Below are 21,373 nucleotides of genomic sequence, written 5' to 3'. Positions count from 1 at the left end.
ATTACCACAGCACCCCGAATGTATCTCTCGCAAGGCCTGGTCCGCTTCCTCCATATTCAAGCACTTGAGTAGAGGTCTGGAGAAAGACCTTTTGTACAGCTGATCCCCAATCATTGCATAAGAGTGGGTTTGCCTCCTAATCATACGCGCTTCCTCGGGGTTGGTGGGCATGGCTCCTTGCTGAAGAAAGCTCATTATGGGCGCTCTCCAATCAATTACTTCTCCCGTGTTATTCTGTAAATCTATCTGGGCTACAAGGAAGGTCTGCGCTATAGATCGGTCGAGCGTCCATGTACTCAGGGAACTAGCCATTTTAGCCAACTCATCCGCTCTTTCATTTTCAGCTCTAGGAATCTTCGTGACTGTGACCTCCTTGAATTCTCCTTTCATCTTTTCATAAGCCTCCTTATAAACTTGCATCCTCTCGCTATTCACCCCAAATTGGCCGGTTGTCTGCTGCGTTACCAGCTGATGCCGAGCTGCTTGCAGGCCTGTTAGTAGAGCTTCATATTCTGCCTCATTGTTGGTAGCTCTGAAATTTAACCGCACGACCAACTGCATGATATCTCCCTGTGGGGATATGAGCAGTGCTCCTACACCACTCCCCCGATGGGTAGCTGACCCGTCCACGTAGATTTTCCAGACCTCTTCTGAGTCCGCTGGGTATACTTCTGTCAGGAAATCTGCCAGAGCCTGTGCTTTAATTGCGGTTCGAGGCTGATATTGTATGTCATACTCCCCTAGCTCAGTTGCCTACTTGATAAGCCGACCCGCCACTTCCACCTTGGTGAGAGCTCGGCCCATTGTACTGTTCGTCAAGACGGTAGTGGGGTGCGCCAAGAAATACGGTCGGAGACGCCGAGCCATGAGAACAAGTCCATAGACCAACTTTTCCAGGGCCGTATACCGAGACTCGGCCCCCTTCAATAGATGACTGAAAAAATACACCGGCCGTTGTACATTATCCTGCTCCTTAACTAGCACGGCCCCCACGGCCTCGGGGGTGGCTGACAAGTAAACCCAAAGGGGCTCTCCCACAACAGGCTTGAACAGTGATGGCAAAGACTCCAGGTACTGCTTCAGCTCTTCAAAGGCCTGTGTGCATTCTTCCGTCCACTGAAACTTAGCCGCTTTCCTGAGCACTTTGAAGAAGGGCGCCGCTCTATCTGCAGATTTGGAGATAAATCGGGACAGGGTTGTTATCCTGCCGACCAGCTTCTGCGTCTCCTTCAGATTCTGAGGGATCTGCATGTTCCGAAGTGCTTGCACCTTCTCAGGGTTGGCCTCTATCCCTTGTTCGGTCACCAGATAGCCCAGAAACTTCCCTCCTTTGGACCCGAACAGACATTTCAAGGGATTCAGCTTCACCCCATATTGCCTCAGAGTCCCACAGGTTTCTTCTACATCTTTTATCAGACTGGACGCCAGAGGGGACTTGATCAGGATGTCATCAACATAAACCTCTACGTTCCACCCGATCTGAGCCCGAAAGACTTTGTCCATCATCCTTTGGTAGGTAGCTCCAGCGTTCCTGAGTCCGAATGGCATGACGGTATAGCAGAAAGTACCGTCAGCCGTTATGAAGCTGACCTTCTCCTGGTCTTCCTGGGCTAAGGGTATTTGATGATATCCTTGATAAGCGTCCATCATGCATATCCTTTCACAACCAGCCGTTGAGTCTACCACCTGATCGATACGCGGGAGAGGATAACAGTCTTTGGGAGTGGCTTTGTTTAGGTCGCGAAAGTCTATGCACACCCTCCACTTGTTGTTTGGCTTCTTTACCAACACGACGTTAGAGAGCCAAGACGGGAATTGCACCTCTCGGACGTGTCCAGCCTTCAGGAGCTGCTCTACTTCAGCTCGGATAATTTTATTCTGCTCGGCAGGGAAGTTTCTATTCTTCTGCTTGACTGGCTTAGCCTCGGGTATAATATGCAATTTGTGCTCGGCTACTTCTGGTCTGACCCCGGGCAACTCCTCTGGCGACCAAGCAAAGACGTCTCGGTTGCGGCTCAGACACTGTATCAGCTCCGCTTTAAGCTCTGGAGGTAAGTCACTGGCGATGCGAGTGATGCTCTCCGATCTGTCAGGGTGTAGCTGGACCTCCTCCCAAGAGATCGGTTCTTCAGTAATAGGTAGCGGTTCCTCTTGGATAGCGTGTACTCCCCCATCTTGCGTCCTCCGGCTTTTGCGCGCCTCTACTCGGACCATGTCTATGTAGCAACTACGAGATACTTTCTGTTCCCCCTTGACCTCTCCGACCTGCTCGCCGACCGGAAACTTGATCTTCTGGTGAAAGGTGGAGACGGCAGCCCGGAACTCATGCAGGGCTGGCCTCCCCAGGATAACGTTGTAGGAGGAAGGCGAATCCACCACAATGAAACTGCTCCTCCGCGTGCGCACCAATGACTCAGTGCCCATGGAAATGGCCAGCTTGATCTGACCCATGGGTTTGACTTCATTACCTGTAAATCCGTACAAGGAAGTGGTTACAGGTTGGAGCTCAGCGGCGTCGATCTGCATCTCCTCAAACGCAGCCCTGAATAAAATGTTGACCGAGCTCCCGGTATCCACAAAGACCCGAGCCACTCGGCTATTAGCAATAACGGCCCTGATTATGAGGGCATCATCGTGGGGCAGCTCTAAACCCTCCAAGTCTTGGGGCCCGAAGCTGAGGATGCCTGCTCGTAGCTGCATCCCACGACCCCTACATATAGTCGCCGGCTATGTGCTTTACGTGCCCGGCCTGAGTCTCCGTCAGTGGGCCCTCCTGAAATCATACCAATCTCTCGCACAGCCACGTTGCCCCGATTATCGAGTTCTCCGGCGTCTCTTCGGTCTTCGCCGGGGCCAGCTTGGTTAGGTGGGCCAGCTAGGTCGGGCCGGGCCTGCCGAGCACGTCCAGCTGCAGCCCGTTCTTCCTCCATTCTCTGTATTTGGGGCGCCAGCGCCGGGGGGGGGGGGCAAGCCTTGCTCCGCAGCTCGCCTGGAATCCCGGGCGAATTGAAAGCAGTTGCTGAGATCGTGTGTCCTGGACCGATGATATGTGCAATATGGTGCTCCCCTTGGTCCAGGCCTGGGCGCTTGTATGGCGGCGACTCGCGGAGCTGGCCTGGCTCCCTGAGCGGGCTGGGGGGCAGGCCTGGGTTGAATGCGCTGGAAGGGCTGGGCTGGCTGTGGTGCTCTTCTTTCAGGTCGGTTGCTGAGCTTTCTCTACTTTGATGTAGCTGCGCTCTTCTCTACCATATCGTCAAAACTCTCAGGGTTTTTGATGAGATCCTGAAGAATTCTCCCTCCACTCCGTGGGAGAAGACGCTCATCAAGATCTCGGAGGTGGCGAAGGGGACGTCGTTAGCTACTGGTTGAATCGATTGATGTAGCCTCAGGGGCTGTTGACTCTGCTTGAGAGCAAAAAAGCAATTTATTTAGATGCAGGGCCTGAACGCTTTGAAGTCCTCAAGCGGGATTATCTCCGTCGAACCACCTTCAACAACCGGTTCACAGACTGCGCGCTCCGCCTCTTGAACTTCGACATCGATGGGTCCCTCGACTATCTGAAGGTCGGCGGTTATCTCCCTTTCAGTGATCTTCAAGATCTGGGCAGAGAAAGGTACCTTATCGTCAGGATCTTCGGGCAGATCTTCAGCCATGATCACGGCCTTCCCCTTTCCTGAATCCCGAGGCGGGTGTAGAGAGCTTTCCGCCACTGAGGCTGGCGGCTCCTCCTTCTTTGGACTACGCCCGCGAGGTCCGGACCGATGATAATCGCGGCGGGGCTCTCGGAATGAAGCATGCGGAAGTTCTTCCGGCTGTTTCCTCTTTGAGCTCCTGTCGGAAGCGGGAGCTAGTTCTTTGGATGCCTCAGGGGCTAGGCGAGGTCGTGAAATTGTGCCTTGTCTTTCGGAGGCGGCCTGCTTCCTAACCTCCTTGAAAAGCTCGTACTCCCCCGCAGTCATAGTTACGTTGATCCTCCGGCTAGAGCTTCGACCGGAGTCCTCCATCTTCACGCTCCGGAACAGGTTCTTGTATTCCCACAGACGGCGCCAAATTTGATCCCGTCCGGAAGCTGAGTCGGACGAAGGCCGGTCGCGGTGGACTGGGCGTTGACGGAAAGTCGTGGGCGGTGCAGGCTCCCCACGGGTGGCTGATGCGGCTGCAGGACCCTGCGCATACTCAGACGATCCCCCTTCTCACGTTAGAGACCAAAACCTAGGGAAAAAGTCCCCGGATCAGGCCCTCCGACGCTCAAGTCAGGTCCTTCCCCCAGTGGAGAAAAAAAGCAGTAAAGAAAAGTAGAGTGTGTGGAATCACAAGATTTCGCATGCCTCCGCGCGTCCTCCTGCCAGAACCTGCCCTCCTGTCAGAAAACGTTAGACACCCGGCTTTGTCCGCTAGTCCAGGACACCTGTCGCGTTGCTATTTGTTGTGAGAGCATCTTTCTGTTAGGAACCTCCGCCTTCGCACTTGGGTTTTGTCCTGTAATGAGGGACAGCTGGCAAGCTACTACTGGCTATGAGGGCATCTTTTCGTTTCAGGAACCTTTGCCTTCACCCGCATTGTTGGTATGTAATGATTACCCCTGACGGGCCGTTGAGATTCTCCGCTCCCTTATCACTTAGCTCCTCCGATTCATTGTGTCTGCGCACCAGCCTGCACCAGTGGTTCGCACTTCCAGGCCTCCAACTCGCAAACATGCAGCCCTAACTGTCTAGACCTAGCTACGCTGATCTTCACCCTGCATCCTGCGCTTTGTACTTCAGGCTGCTTCTGATTAGCTCTGCCGCTTTCGACCCATTGGCCTATACTTCCAGTTCTTGACCTCTGCTTAGCTCTGCCGATCCCGACTTGCACCCTGCGCTTTGTACTTCCTGGCCCTCCACCGCAGGTCTGTAGCTCGGGCTGCTTCTCTTCCGACCCATTGGCCTATACTTCCAATTCTTGGCCTCTGCTTAGCTCTGCCGATCCCGACTTGCATCCTGCGCTTTGTACTTCCTGGCCCTCCACCGCAGGTCTGTAGCTCGGGCTGCTTCTGATCAGCTCTGCCGCTTCCGACCCATTGACCTATACTTCTAATTCTTGGCCTCTGCTTAGCTCTGTCGATCCCGACTTGCATCCTGCGCTTTGTACTTCCTGGTCCTCAACCGTAGGTCTGTGGATCGAGCTGACTCCGCTCAGCTCTGCCGATCCCGACTTGCATCCTGCGCTTTGTACTTCCTGGCCCTCAACCGTAGGTCTGTGGATCGAGCTGACTCCGCTCAGCTCTGCCGATCCCGACTTGCATCCTGCGCTTTGTACTTCCTGGCCCTCAACCGTAGGTCTGTGGATTGAGCTGACTCCGCTCAGCTCTGCCGATCCTGACCTGCTTCTGCCTATGCTGAGCCCTGACTGCCCTGTCAGCCTGCCTTTTTGACCGCCAAGTTGCCCTGACTATTGACCGCTACCTCCTCGTGACTTTTGACCGCCACATAGCCTGGACTTTTCTAATCCTTTCCTCTTGGACCCCTCCATCACTAACCGTATCAACGGGTAATATGAATGATTTTTTTTTTAATTATTAATAGAAGAGAAGACAAATTTTCCTTCGTTTTTTCCCGAGGAGAGTAATAAGAAACTTAAGATTAATAAAAAGATGAAAGTTTAAATTTCAAATTTTGAATGTGTATAACAGATTTATTTGACAGATGAACTAAAGAAAAAAATGTCTATTCTAAGATAGTTGGTTAAAACTTCGTTCAAGATTAAAAATTTTAAATATTCATAAAGTATATTATATATATTTAGGTTAAAGATTTTAAGATTTAGAGGTTGAGTTATAATGAAGTTAAGTTAATAAGATTTTCTTTTTAAGATTCAAATTTCCTTCTTAGATTATAGTGTTCGAAATAAAAAATTTTAGATGTTCAGAGAGTATAATATATGTATTTAGAATGTTTCAAGTTTAAGTATAAGGAATTTTTTATTTTTAAAAATAAATAAAAAATCGAGACGCTTGAATTAATATCAATTTAAAAAATAATAATAATAATAAATGAATTAAGACGTCTAGATTAATTCTAAACACCTTGAACAAAATGTCGCAATATATATATATATATATATATATATATATATAAAAAGGTGTTACCTTGCACACCTCATTCGTAGGTGACTACTGAGCGAATCTCAATGAGTTTAGGCACCCGGACACCTCTCGAATACCCAGAGCGGATTTCATAATTGCCCATGAGCAAGATATGCAAAATAACAACCTCTTTATATATAGGGGTGCTATCTTGCACACCATATTCATGAATAATTACTAGGTGACTCTTACTAAGTCCGGATGTCCCAAGCGAAGGTGTTTATTTAGTCTTATGAATCCCTTAATTTTAATCACAAATGGCTCAACATTCTAAATTCTTGTACATTCAATTTAGTGTTCATACGTTCACATCTGTGAACCATGTACGAGCTCATGCGTTCGTGGTCTCGTCCGGTCAAATCAAACTAAATTAAACCAAACTAATTATATAATAATTTCTTAGGTCGTCAAATAATTTTAAACATTAATTTATCATCTATACATAAGTTGATTTTTTTTACCGATCTACCCATAGAATAAATAAATAGTTTATATATCATTCGAACTAATTGGTTACGAAAGCCAATTTATTACGGATTTATAGTGTGGAAATACAAAAGGGAGTGAAATGAAAGTTTTCAAAATAAATATCATAATAAATCAATTACTTTGCTGAATAACAATAATCAATCGCCCTTTAATTTGTCACGCGTATAATTAATTGACTAAATTAAAACGTCCTACGATTCGACAACTAAAACCGCTCAACTCAATAGCGACTAAACCCTCGGCCTCACCGGTCTCGTTAGGGTTTTTGGGGCGGGCGTCGCGCCAACACACCGCACCCTCGCAGCCTCTTCTTCCTCCTCCTCCCGACCTCCACCACTTCGTTCCTTCTTCCCATATCCATCCAAAACGGGGCCTAGCAACCGTGGTTACTTGATCCTGGCGCGGACAGCAGGAGCTATGGTGATAGGGGTTTCCACCCACGTAGGCGTTCGGGGGCGCTTCTCTCCCTCTCCCTCCTATCTCTGGTTATCCTCTTGCCTCCATCACGGCGCTTCTGGATCGCGGCCGATCTTGCCCATCCGTCCCGTCGCGTGCTGCACTGGGTATTTTTTTTTTATATACATATATGGTAACATTCTCCTATATATATATTGAGTAAAGTTACAAATTCTGCTATAAATTTGTAAAAATTGCCACATATATATACAAATTATGAAAACATAGTAGTTTTGGTTAAAATGGCTACATTGCCATTTTTCATATCAAATTTAAAATTTGAATATATAAATGCACTCAAAGAGGCAATTAGAGCCCATCTATCAGAATGACCATACAAATTGGTCATTTGATCAATCAGTCGTCTCTTATAATTCATCTATATATTCAAATTCAAAATTTGAGCACATAATAGGCTTGGCCAAATTTGCTACACGACTAATTTTAATAATTTTTTTATTTAGATATTTTTATTTTTATTATTTTAAGATTTATAATTCATATACTAATTTTTAAAAATTTATGGAAGATCACTTTGCTCTATTATTATTATTATTATTTTATATATATATATATATATATATATATATATATATTTGATAATTTTTGTCTTAAAAAAATTTATAATTCATGTAACACTTTTGATCAAAAAGTTACATGAATTGCCAAGGCACATGCACTAAACCTGTTATCCATCGCTCTTGTTTTTTTAAAACATGTATATGAAGGTGCAGTGGTTTAGAAGAGCAAATTATATAGAAGACATGGATTGATGGACAAATTTGATAGAAAACATGAGATGGGATATGCTTTTGATGATAAATAAAAATGCTTAAAGCCAAATACAATAGTTGGTTGACAAAATCTAATGTATTACGTGCATTAGAACCATTTTTTTATTGATATATCATTTCTTAATGCCTGTTTTATTGTCAAGAGGAACATATACAAATCTTTTTGTTATCTAAAGCATATATTCATAATGTGGTTGGACAATATCAGTCGAAGTTTCTTAATGCATGTGAATCCTTCAACCTCTTTTTTCTCATATGAATTAAATTGTCATAGACTATAAATTCATGTCTGATATACTACAGTAGGATGGAAACATACTTTAGGAGTAGGGTCAGGGTGCTCTTAACTCTCAGAGGCAAACTAGGGTTTGGCTGGTACTTACAATCCTTAGATTTATTCACAGCCCATAATCCAAAAAAGGGGAAATGTTATTTCTATTAAGGGACCATATCCCTTAGATTATATAATCTGTATGTACAATTGAAATCATGTAATCGTGAGAATTAACTCTTCCAAGTGGGCAATCGTGAGAATTAGGTACTTTCACTTTTTGCAATGGTGTCTTAATGGCATTATGCTCATACGATATCCATGGAAAGGGATGGCCATCGACAGGGATGCAAGGAGTGAACATTTAGAGTGGATTGTACCCTCACCTTGCCCTGATTCCACTGTATCCTTGGCAATGTTTTCCTTGACTAATTATTCTTCAACAGAATATGTTGGAGCTGCAGAAGTAGGTTATGCTAAAGTGAATGTTTCTACCCTTTGATCTTCTTTTTTTAATGCGGTAATTTTGGTGCTGTTACCTAACTATGGAGACAACCATAAAGCTAATTCAATTGTAACTCATCAATGGATACCTATGACTGTTTTCCAAATTGTCTTGCTAGGACAGAAATAGCAGATTATATGGCTTAAACATGTTCTTTAATTTATTTGACATCACATGGCATTTCAAGGTCAGGACTCAAGCAGATAGGAGGAAGAATAAAGAAAGAAATGTTAGTTTGGCATGCGTACATCTGTAGTTTATATTGATTTACTTATTGACTGGTCTCTTTAGTCGTTTAATACAATATGATAGCGCTTTTCTTGATATTATAGTAATTAGCTTTCTGCTCTGTCCGGTGCTGATGCAACATCTGTTTTGTTTATAGAACTACGCAAGAAATGAATGAAAGAATTTCCAAGGACTGGTGGCTTTCAGAAACGGACAAACTAAGGTTGAAGAAAAAACATAACAAATTGTTGACAAATATTAGAGGAGGGGGTTGCACTGATTTATTACCCCAATATGTTGATTCTAAAATTAGAAAGGAAGTTGTTGAATTAGGAAATGTTGAAAATGGAAGAGTTCACATTCTTACTAATCATCGTCAAGACATAATTCACCAAGTTCCTACTCATACTGTAAGACATAATTCACCAAGTATGAATGAGAGTGCCGTTGATAATAAACACCAACAATCATTGATACCAGAAAGCAGGTTCCCATTCCAGAACCCTCAACTGGAGAGACCCATATTGAATCTCCAACTGCGTCAGTATGATCGTGTTGCAAAAGTTGTTAATAATGTTTCTGGTGGCACCGTGCACTCTGAAAAATGTTTTATCAATGACCAACATATCAAGACATCTACGACAGGACGACCTGCCAAGGATTTGCAAAAGGTGGCACACCAGGAAAAAATTACTGATCTGCATGACAAAGTAATTATTGTTGATAATGTCTCAACAGCTAAAGAAGTAGCTGTAAGACATAATTCACCAAGTATGAATGAGAGTGTCGTTGATAATAAACACCAACAATCATTGATACCAGAAAGCAGGTCCACATTCCAGAACTCTCATCCGGAGAAACCCATATTGAATCTCCAACTGCCTCAGTATGATCATGTTGCAGAAGTTGTAAATGATGTTTCTAGTGAAACAGTGCACTCTGAAAAATGTTTTATCAATGGCCAACATATCACGACATCTACAACAGGACCACCTGCCAAGGATTTGCAAAAGGTGGTACACCAGGGAAAAACTACTGATGTGTATGACAAAGTAATTATTGTTGATAATGTCTCAACAGCTAAAGAAGTAGCTCGGCTACTTATTACAGAGTACAAAAATTTCATTCATGCATGTGATACTGAGGTAAGTTATCAAGAGCACATGATCTAACTGATATTTAAGTAGCACAATTGCTTGACTCACATTCATTATGTTGCTATTGCTTTGATTTCTACATAATGTGGATATAAGGGGTGAATATACGTCCTGATTTTACCCCAATGTGGATACTATTGCTTTTATTTTACTTGATATTTAAGCAATTTATTACTTATTTGGTAGAAATTGATATCCTGAAATCGAGCCTCTAATTAAACTGAGTTATCAGCAACTACTAACCACAGATTATTGAGCTGGGCTATGTGTATCCCTCATCATCATTGAAATTTTGTTAAGTTCATCTGTCCCCTATATTATAAGGCACCATCCTTAGTGTTTAATATATGGGTCACTTATTTAGTGTTTAATATATTTATCAGTTCTAAAGCAATCCAAGTATATAGATTCTTTTATGATGTTTACAGATAAATACCTTTTACAGTTATTATTATTTTTTTTTTGATTTGCAATTTCTAGCTTCATATCATCTCTCTCTCTTTTTAAAAAAGATTTATTTGATCTTTTCTCTCATAGGTAGCCAATATTGATGTGAAGTCCGACACACCAGTTGGACATGGGGATGTTATATGCTTCAGTATCTACTCTGGTCCACTGGCAGACTTTGGAAATGGAAAGTCTTGTGTTTGGGTTGATGTTCTTGATGGTGGAGTGGAAGTGTTAATGGAGTTTGCTCCATTTTTTCAAGATCCTTCTATCAAGAAGGTGTAGTTCATTGTTGGTTTATCCACTTCAATATGCTAAAATTCTACTCCTGTCTCATGTTTTCACTATTGAACAGTTACTAAAGCTATGATTTTTTGGAAAATGGTAGAGTAGGTATCCTATATGCCTAATGATGTATATTTTAGAAGTATTGTGTGGTTCTTCTGACATTCTCTAGATTGGTTTCCTAGTGCTGCATGTGAATGTATATTTTTGACATCATCAAATATTTTGATTGCATCTTCTTGGAATTGTAGCTGTTTTTTGTTTGTGCTGCATTGGTCAAGCACCTTCTTTTCCTTTAGGCATATTGTTTGTTTTGCATATGACTCTAGCAATGGTGGATATGTAATCTTTCATTTTAAGTCTCAGCAAGCTTTTGAGCTTGGTCTGGACTCTGGACACAGTGCTTACCTTTATCCACATCGTTTCTAAATTAAATTATGAAAGATAGCTGTTTGTCACTGTTATTTCTTATTCTTTCAATTATGCTACATAGATTGTTGATTCGAGTTTGAGGATTAGTACTTCCTAGATTAAGATCATTATTTGTTTTATGAAAATCTTATCTATACCAGTGCTTCTTCCTCTCAGTTGGAATAAGGCATGCTCGTATTCAAAGTTGTGTGATACTAAATGTATTTCTCTTCAATAACATGTAGGTTTGGCATAATTATAGCTTTGATAGTCATATAATAGGAAACAATGGGATCAAGCTTGCTGGGTTCCATGCGGATACCATGCATCTTGCACGACTTTTTGATTCTTCTAGGACAATCGATGGGGGTTATTCACTTGAAGCACTTACAAGTGACCCAAAGATCATGTCTCAAGGAAACTCAGATGATGATGTTGAATTAATCAGTGGAAAGATGTCAATGAAATCCATCTTTGGTAAGAAAAAATTAAAGAAAGATGGAACTGAAGGAAAAATTATCACACTTCCTCCTGTTGAAGTTCTACAAAGAGAAGAACGAAAATCGTGGATCAGATATTCTGCTTTAGATGCAATGAATACATTAAAACTTTTTAATCGCTTGAAAGAAAAACTTATGCATGTACCATGGTTTTATAAAGGCAGTTTACAAGGAACAATGTATAACTTCTATGAAAACTGCTGGCGCCCTTTTGGTGTTCTATTAGTAAAGATGGAATCTGAAGGAATTCTGGTCGATAAAGTCCATCTATCAAAGATTGAAAAGCTCGCTGTTGGTGATAAGCAAATAGTTGCAGATAAATTCAGACGGTGGGCATCCAAGTACTGTGAGGATGCCAAGTATATGAATGTGGGAAGTGATACTCAAATAAGGCAGCTGCTATTTGATGACACATCGAGGAGGTACTTAATATTTTTTTTAGCTATAGTTGTTTCTAACATTTTTACATTGTCATATGGCCACAGCCAAGTAGTACCTAAAGTTGATTACTAGACTTCCAAAATTTTCCAATGAAGTTTATAGCATTTTGACAGATTGTTTTTAGCTTCCAGTTTGTTGACTGTCAATTTGTATTGAGATTGGTAGAAGCCCCAGATTTGATCATTTAGCTAGAGTAATCATGTCTTGTTTGACTATTTCATCTATAAATGCTTTATATATTGCCTGTCCACCAGTACTTGGAAGACCAAATTGATCTTGTTGGTTTTCAAGTTGCATGTTGCAGTGATGGAAGACGGTAGAAGTATTGTGAAAAAAATCTTATGTTTTGTTCAGATTTGCTTGATAAAGCTTTTCTATGTTTGTGCAAGTGGTATATGCGTGCACCAATCAAGGTTGCTTGATGCTATGATTGTTACACATCAAGTTAATCACATTGTTTATGAACTGCTTTACCTGTTTACCAGATGAGTTCACCCTAATTTTTGAATCAACAAGTCTGTAATTTTAACCTTTTTGTCATTATGTTTTGCAGAGGTCGAAATGATATGAATTTTGAGTCAAAGCCAGAGTCAAAGTCATTTAAGGTTCCTAATACTGAGAAAATTGTTGAAGAAGGGAAGAAGACTCCTCTCAAGTATCGTACAATTCATCTACATAAGATTTGTGAAGGTTTGCAAACTGATATGTATACAGCCAGTGGGTTTCCGTCTGTAAGTGCTGATGCTCTAAAAGTATTTGCTGGAAACATCCCCAGCAATCAGATTTTTCGGATCGATAATGCATGTAAAGATGAGTATGCCACTGAAGAAGGGATAATGGACGACCACAATCTGTCAGATACAGGGACAGATTATGAAGACTGCTCTTATGGTACTGCATTTGAGGCATTTGGAGGAGGCAATAAAGGAAGGGAGGCCTGTGAAGCTATTGCTGCTCTTTGTGAAACTTCTGCCATTGATTCACTGATAACAAATTTCATTATTCCCTTGCAGGTAAATTGATGAAACATATGTTCTCGCTTGCAAAATTTTTGTATGAAGTGGAGAAATGTTGCCTGCATTTAAGTAAATTTTCCTGGTTAACAATAGTAAATTTTCCTGGTCATTTAATTCTGCATTTAGGTATGTAAAATATTTGCAACACAATGTAAATATTGCTTGTTAAGGTCTTTTGGGGTGTCAGTCATAAATTTTGAAGTTTTATTTTAAAACACTTAGACAAATGCTGTTCCTGACATTTTTTAAAGAAGCAGACTTGCAAGTGTATCAGTAGTCCTACGGGTTTGTATTTTTTCTCATTTAACTTTCCCAAAAGCTGGTGCAACTGGAATTCCCCTCAATCCAACTATACTGACTTTGTCTTTGATTCCTAGGTTAATGATTGAATTGACTGGTCCTGTTTTTGAAATTCTGGCTGATGATCTGTTTTATGTTTTCCCTGTTGGTTTTATTAATTGATGTTGATCCTTATGTTGGTTTATTATGATTTTAGGAAAATCATATATCCTGTGTCCATGGGAGAATTCATTGTTCTCTGAACATCAACACTGAAACTGGGCGCTTATCAGCTAGGAGACCAAACTTGCAGGTTAGTTTATTCTCTCTGGCATGTTGTGGTTACTCGGTAGTTGCAACACTGTGTGATCAGTGTTCTGTGATCTTGATAATACCTCCATCATTTCTTTATTCTCTTCATGGCTTCTCATCTATTTGGTACTTGCTTTGCTGCAAATTTTGTTGAGAATTTTTTAATCTTTTTCAATATAAAATCATTGTTTAATATAATTTTATATAATAGCTAAAGATGTTCATGCGAGTTCCTTGGTGCTTAAACCAAATGACATATTTCTCTAGATAGGCTTGGTTTGAGGTATTTAAGGACACAAGGTATTTGTACATGACCTGCCAAGTGTAGGGGTGTTTTTCAATCCTTCATTGGAAAATATTTTAACCTGAAAAAACTGTAAATTTGTATTTGGTAAAATAAGAAGGAAATGAGATTCATCCTGTAACTTCGCATCACTAGCTTGGATTGACCTGTTTGATGTCTGACTGCTATCCTACCCATCTTGTTTACCCCACATAGGGTGGAGCAGGAAGGCCTTGCTAATCAACTTCTTCTTGTCTGATCGTTTTATGATAAAAAGGAATAGGTAACTATAGGAAATTAAGAATAAAGTAGTATATATATACCGAAAAAAGCTAGTTAGCCTTTTTTTTTTTGATATTAGCTAGACAGCCTTCCCAGCCGTCCTCCAAAATATCGTCCTTAGTCAAAAAAGCTAGTTAGCTGTATTGGCTTTATTGATCATGTCAGTGTTAATAACCTGCTTGGAATTTTTTTATTTTTTACTGCATGCAGTTGAAATTGTGAACGGTAATAACAAATTACTGACTTGCAGTTTGAATGTTATTTGTCAAAATAAAATATGCTTCTGAACCATCTAGATGTATAAAGGACTGCAAGATTTCTAACAAATTAAGTTGGATTGTAGATTTAGTTATTTACGTTATTATCTCTTCAATATTCAATAGCACTAAAGTGAAGTCCATCTCCATTTTGTAGAAACTTGGGAATTTGCATGTATGGACAATTATTATATGTGCTCAGTTCTGCATTGAATTTGCATTTATCAGTTTGAATCCTTGGTATTAGGTTTTTGTGTAATAACCTGTGTGTTACAGCAAAAATTTATTTATGTTAAATGAGGTGCCCTTTTTGTTGTCTAACCAGAATCAACCTGCACTGGAGAAGGATAGGTACAAAATTCGGCAGGCTTTTATTGCTGAACCAGGAAAATCTCTTATAGTTGCTGATTATGGGCAGGTTAGCGAGCTCAATATTTACTTGTAACTTCTTTTGGCTTTGTGAGGAATTATCTTATGTTGTTTTTGTTAATTAAAATAATTAAAGCTGGAGCTTAGGATCTTAGCACATCTTGCGGACTGCAAAAGCATGTTGGAGGCCTTTAAAGCTGGTGGAGATTTCCATTCTAGAACAGCTATGAATATGTATGCGCATGTGCGTGAGGCTGTCAAAAATAAGAGAGTTCTTCTTGAGTGGGATCGTCAACCTGGAGAAGACAAGCCTCCAGTTCCTTTATTGAAAGTAAGCTTCCAATAATATTTCAAAAGACTTATTTATGCAGGTAAATTTTTAGAAGCATTGTTATGAGATAATATGACAGTGTTGACTGTCGATCACTTCTCTTATGTTTATTCTGTTTCACTTACTTTGCTGGTGCTCTATTTTAGCAATATTTTTTCTGCAATCCATCAGCTTCTCTTGCCCTTTTAATTTGCTTTTCTTTGTCTGACAACTATGAGCTTATGCCAGGACGTCAAATGGGATTACAACCCTTAGATATCTAACCACTAGGCCTAACAAGTTTACTTAAAAATTAGGTAAATGGATTATTTAGAAATCTCAAGGTCCATATTATTAATGTTTAAAATCTGGCTAGGCCATCTGAGTTGGTAAATTTCGTATTCTGGTTAAATTTGGATATCTGACTTTGTCAATGATCCATGTGTGGCAAATCCTCTTATTTAAGCCAGACTTACAAATCTATGAAATTCTTACTTTTTCTAATAACAAACTTTTTTCTGCCTTACATTTACAAGGTTCATTTTCCTTTATCTTCTTTGACATATATTTTCACCATCTTGTTGTTGGGTGGATAATCATTTTTCCATTGACATTTGTGCTTTACTAATCAGGGAACAGGAAATGTAATTAGAGTACTTTATTGTGTTGGTTTTTAGTAGATGGAACAATCTGAAAGGTCTGTTTGCTACCTCGTTGATCTCATTATCTCTGTCATCAATACAGGATGTTAAGTTAGGTTTGCTCGAGAGACCAGCTGGACCAACCGTCACCTACCAAACTGCTGTGTTTCTGATATTTTTACCAATTAGTTATAATTACTAATTTGCATTGAGGGACCAAACTTAACCTACCAAATTACTTTGTGTTGCTGATATCTGTTCTATTTAGTTATAATTACTAATTTGCCTGGAACTTTGCCGTGCTAATGAACTATGTACTTAGTAGTTGTTGCTACGACTATTAATATATTATTAGTGTTCAATAGTTGCAACACCATGCTAAATATCATCATGCCTATTATCTGTGTTCATTATCATAATTTTGAAGGGAGCTCTTTTGATAGCCTCGCAGAGTTTAGTATAAGTCCAATTTTATAATTCTAGGATGGCAAATTCTCACACATTCCTTAGTTTCCTTAGTTTTATCTTGTCTGTCATAAGATAGTCAAATATATGATTGCTATGATTTATTTATTTAACACTCTAAATTTTGTCCAATTGTTTTTCCTGTCTAGGATGCTTTTGCTTCCGAGAGAAGGAAGGCTAAGATGCTTAATTTTTCTATTGCATATGGAAAAACTCCAGTAGGCCTTTCTCGTGATTGGAAGGTAATTTCATGATAACTTGTAAGATCTAACTTCGACAACAATTTCTCAATGTAGCAATAATAAATATATGTATGTATTGGTCCATCCATGTCTTATTTTATTCTGTGATATAGTTGAAGTTAGGTAACATCTGTGTAACATTTTATGCTTATGATCAAATTTGAATGTCCAAATTATTTCATTCCATGATTAACCTCAGCCATTAGTCACTTCTGTAGTTCAGAGGCTTGGCTCTGAAAGAACAAATATTTCTGAATTATGTATTGTTATTGTATTGCGATGTCGTGGTGTCTTACGTGATACCCGTGACAGTATCCTTGGTAAAATTTGGCATAGAAGTTATCTTGCATGTTATCTGATACCCGATGACCTGTTTCTATTTTTTGTATATTCTTCTCTTGGGCATGTGAGTGACTGCATTTCTAAATTTAATAAGCACAGGATGTCTAAAAGGCTACAACTGTACCTTCTTGAAATGTCTACTCTACTCATTCAGTTGCAGAGTCCTAACAGTTGTGTTAATACATGTCCACTACAACAGAATCTGGTGCTTGTGTTGCTGACATGGTCATTAATTCAATTGTCAGTTACATTATAATCACATTTGCTTGCTGCTGCTCATTTCCTGACATTAATATGTCATCCATTTGGTGTCTGCAGCCTAAACATGGCTTCCTATATAATGGCTATGTGCAATAAATACTGAGATGTGCTATGGTGAAGCTTTTTTTTTTTTCAATAGTCCATGGAGAAAATGTTTGGTAGATTTAATATTGCATTCCCAATCAAGGTTGACAAAATGAAGAGTCTAAAACAATGCACATGCACGAACATTTTCTCATCAACTCTTGTGCTCAGGTTTCTTTGAAGGAAGCCAAAGAAACCCTCGATCTTTGGTACAAGGAAAGAAAAGAAGTAATGAAGTGGCAGGATAGACAGAAAAAGGAGGTCTGGGAAACTGGTTGTGTGAAGACATTGCTTGGACGCTCAAGACATTTTACTTCAATGATAAATTCCAAAAGTCAGAGGGGTCACATTGAACGAGCTGCAATAAATACACCAGTCCAGGTATGGTGTAGAATTTCCTATTTGGCCTAAAACTTTAGTTATAAATGCATCTGTTAGTTATCTATTAAAAGGAGAAGAGGGAAATCAAAGAACCAAGGAAAATGGGGAGATTTTTGAGAGAAATCCAATTCGTAAAAAATTAATCATCACCTTACAGCTTATGCTTTTATACAAGATTTACAAAAAAAAAATATAATAATGTTTTTGACATGGAGAATCACGATGATCATGTAGTAGGTGACTCATTCCACCCTTTTTTTTTGAAAAAGGATTTGAGCGTCTATATGTCACTGCATTTTATTGATGTCCCAAAACATACAAGAGGTTGGTTAAGATTAAAATTACATATGTAATTGATTTCGTCATAGGTTATTCATACTTTTAGTTGATGACATATGAGATGCAGAATCAATCATTCATTTAAACAGAAAATTTAATATACAGTTCAACAAAACTTTAGTAAGATGTGATGCGATGTGATGACATTTCAACATATGACTCATTCCATCCTTTTTCTCGAGTGATCGAGTAAATCTAGTTTTTGAAAGATGTCTTATATCAATTTGTTGTGTAATAGACCACTGAACATCAGATGCACCGCCTCATCTTGGTTGGAAAGCAATTTCCTATAAACATGTGAAAAAACTCGTAGTTCATCTAGAAACTTGTATAACCACCCAAGCAAGATGTAAAATTCAATAATTACAAGCGTGTGCATGTACACATGTTCATACACATAAGAGTGTGGGATTATTTTTCTATTTCAACTTGATTATAACATTCTTCTTTTTAGAAGCTTTCAATATCTTGATTGCCTCCATATCATGGCTTCCCTACTGTTCTCTCTCAACATAACCTAGCTTACTGTTCTCTCTCAACATAACCTAGCTGATGGGTGTTGGTGTTGTTTTTGTTATATAAGTTAATTCTCTGTATTTTCAAGTTTCGCAGCTTATGTACTGAAATCAATTAACAGGGAAGTGCAGCAGATGTCGCCATGTGTGCTATGCTCGAAATAGATAGAAATGTTCATCTGAAGGAGCTTGGATGGAAACTTCTGTTGCAGGTGAGTTTGTCAGACAGTCTTGTGTCCATGATCCTGCGATAATGTGTCATCATGAGAATTTCTCTCTTAGTTCTAGCCAAATATTCTAGATTTATAACCTCTTCTCCATTAAGAATAATGAACTTGTTGTATGCTAGGATTGACACAGACTTTCTCCCCCTTATTCTCAACAGTGATTATAGCAAAAAGTAAACAAATATTTTTTTGTTATGCAAAAGGTTTTTAAAAATAAAAAATAAAAAAATTCTCTACTTGCATTTAGGGGTGAGCATTCGGTTAATTCAGTTAATTTGATATTAATTTTGTATAAATTCTTTTTATTGTTATTTTAAACAAATTTAGTTAATTCGGTATTAATTGAAATAATTAATTTGGTTAATTCAGTTTTAGTAAAATTTTGATTTGATTTGGTTAGCTAATACTAAATCGGTTTTCGGTTAATTCGGTTAATTTATGGACCGAATTAACCGAATGTTCACCCCTATTTGCATTACTGCACATGTTATCTTAAGATTCTTCAGAATCTGTCAGTTAATTGCTAATGTCTTTAGTAAAGCAACTGAACAGTTTGACCCCAAATGCTAGATATAAACCTCCTTTTTAGGAAAAATGATCAATGCAAAGACTTGCCCTCTTTCCTTTATTTTTTCTGCTGTTAATCGCCAAGATTTTCCCAAAAGAACTGAAAACAAGGATACGAATAGAACTTGTAGCAAGAAGTTAGAAATATTTTATTGGTTATGCTGAAGTACCTTTCCAAGCTTTTTATTTCCCATTTGCAGTACATGCTTGTTATGCCAGGATTCTTTGAAAGTTATTGCCTAATTGCTAATGTCTTTAGTAAAGCAGCTAGACAGCTGTCAACATCAATTCAGATATGAGTATAAAAGATTAGCTTGGTTCACGAAGCTCCTGTCAATACGGGTCCCGGAGAAGGGTATGCAGGCTAATGCAGCCATAGTCTGCTTTGCAAAAGGCTGTTTCTGAGATCACTCAGATACCGGTATCCCAATAAATATTTTTCAAAGTTCTTACACATGACCCATAGGAGTATAGTGTATCTATGTTGGAATTTCGGGTGTCTAACTCATATAGTGTGGGGATAGATGAAATGTTTGGTTAGAAAAGCTAGTTGTTTCTTCCATATAATGGAAAGATGCCTGCTGAGCAGTTCATTTGTTTATAGAATTTTGTTCTTTATTCACGCTGCTTGATGGATAAATTGGTGTTTTCAGTAGAAAGCGAGAACTGCTACATAACTATTTTTGCATATACAAATTATGCCCTTCGCCTTTTTTGCCTGATGATTCCATTTTTCATGTTTCTCTCTGAATTTGTTTTTGGCTGTAATGCTTTTTTTTGAGCAGTTTGTTTCACCCAATAATTGTAGTGGAAATGGGTTCTATGTTTAAAACCGTACAAAAGTTGCTAACACTTTACTCTAACCAGGTGCACGATGAAGTTATGTTAGAAGGACCTGCAGAGTCCGCAGAGCTTGCAAAGTCCATAGTCGTGGAGTGCATGTCCAAACCCTTCTGGGGCGAAAACATCCTTAAGGTCGACCTTGCTGTCGATGCAAAATGTGCCCAGAGCTGGTATGCTGCTAAGTAGCAAACAGAAGCCGCGAATTCAAGTCCTGATTTCTCTTTTTGCTTAGTAATTGTCACTCGAGCAAACGTGTACACGAGGGGTCAAGCTCAGGAAAGAAGCTACTGTCGATATTGCCTTTTGCAAGTTACGGAGTGCAAAAGGTCAGCTTACGAGCAAACTTGTATTGTATTATTCGTGTATTAGTGTTGGTTTTCGAGTGCATGAAAGCAGAAGCTGCCAAAACGGCGTCATCCCCATTGTAAATTCTATTCGAACCAATTTCTCCTAGATATGCCCATGTTTCCCTAATTATGTTCTAAAACATTCCTGGTTGAAGTGAATATTATTGTTGGTTGTCCTGAAAGTTTGCGTTCAACATCGTGTTGCAAATAGCGACTACACTGACTAGTTTTGCGATTTGTCAAGGTTGATTGTATCTAGATATATTTGCAACACCATTTGTGAACAAGAGTATTGGCGTGTGTAGGTCAGCAATGGGATCAACGGTTACCAGTTTCAAATAGGTTTCTGGTTGAGATCCACTGGTTCAGTTGGCACACTAACTATTTCTGTGAATAAAGCGTTCAGACCTAACCAATCAACTAGTTGAACCGGCCTTCCGTAATACCTTTCTTGATATTCCAATTAAGATGGTTCTGAACTTCTGATATTGCAGGAATAGTTATTTCTAAGTCTTAATTAAACTCTTTCCTGCATTGTTCCTTTTTTTCCCCTCACGAACACCTTCCCCTCGTGAGTGCCTATAGTGATATCGCCGGAGCAGCCGACGACTGAGTGCATATTCGCCTACGTTGCCTCCTTCCACACGAGACGTCGGCACCCCATCCTTCTCATTCCCAGGCCATATGAGACATCGACGCTCATATTGGAGTTCCTTGCAATTGCCGGAGTAGCCGGCAACCGAGTGCACGTCCATTGGCGTTGCCTCCGTCCATGTGAGATGCCAGTGTTGCCTCCGTCCACACAAGACATCGACACCCCATCCTTCTTCCCGAGCCATGCACGATGTCGATACTCATATTGGAGTTCCTGCAATGACTGATAAGCATGACAATAGATTAGAT

General features: G+C 39.9%; 1 protein-coding gene across 2 annotated transcripts; it reads left to right on the top strand.

Moving 5' to 3' along the window:
* Window positions 1–6,812: 6,812 nt before the first annotated feature.
* On the top strand, window positions 6,813–20,664 carry LOC122036914 (DNA polymerase I A, chloroplastic-like). 2 transcript variants are annotated; one of them, XM_042596348.1, is made up of 12 exons: window positions 6,813–7,176; window positions 9,025–10,012; window positions 10,562–10,750; window positions 11,413–12,089; window positions 12,662–13,121; window positions 13,621–13,716; window positions 14,863–14,955; window positions 15,043–15,237; window positions 16,472–16,564; window positions 17,423–17,632; window positions 18,609–18,698; window positions 20,148–20,664. In XM_042596348.1, exons 1-12 carry the CDS (start codon window positions 7,031–7,033, stop codon window positions 20,307–20,309), a joined length of 3,399 nt encoding a protein of 1,132 aa, XP_042452282.1. In that variant the 5' UTR covers window positions 6,813–7,030; the 3' UTR covers window positions 20,310–20,664. The 2 variants fall into 2 exon arrangements, with proteins under 2 accessions (XP_042452282.1, XP_042452283.1); XM_042596349.1 differs by lacking the exon at window positions 20,148–20,664 and adding an exon at window positions 19,548–20,080.
* Window positions 20,665–21,373: the final 709 nt, after the last annotated feature.

Source organism: Zingiber officinale, unplaced genomic scaffold (assembly GCF_018446385.1).
Source record: "Zingiber officinale cultivar Zhangliang unplaced genomic scaffold, Zo_v1.1 ctg224, whole genome shotgun sequence".
Taxonomy (NCBI): Eukaryota; Viridiplantae; Streptophyta; class Magnoliopsida; order Zingiberales; family Zingiberaceae; genus Zingiber; species Zingiber officinale.
The sequence above is the reverse complement of the archived record's forward strand: the minus strand, read 5'-3'. Positions and strand labels throughout refer to the sequence as shown.

Coding starts and splice junctions, on each gene's coding strand:
- LOC122036914 (XM_042596348.1), top strand. CDS start 7,031: ATGGTGATAGGGGTTTCCACCCACGTAGGCGTTCGGGGGCGCTTCTCT. Junction 13,122..13,620: donor ATTTCATTATTCCCTTGCAG/GTAAATTGATGA, acceptor TTATGATTTTAG/GAAAATCATATATCCTGTGT. Junction 18,699..20,147: donor GATGGAAACTTCTGTTGCAG/GTGAGTTTGTCA, acceptor TACTCTAACCAG/GTGCACGATGAAGTTATGTT.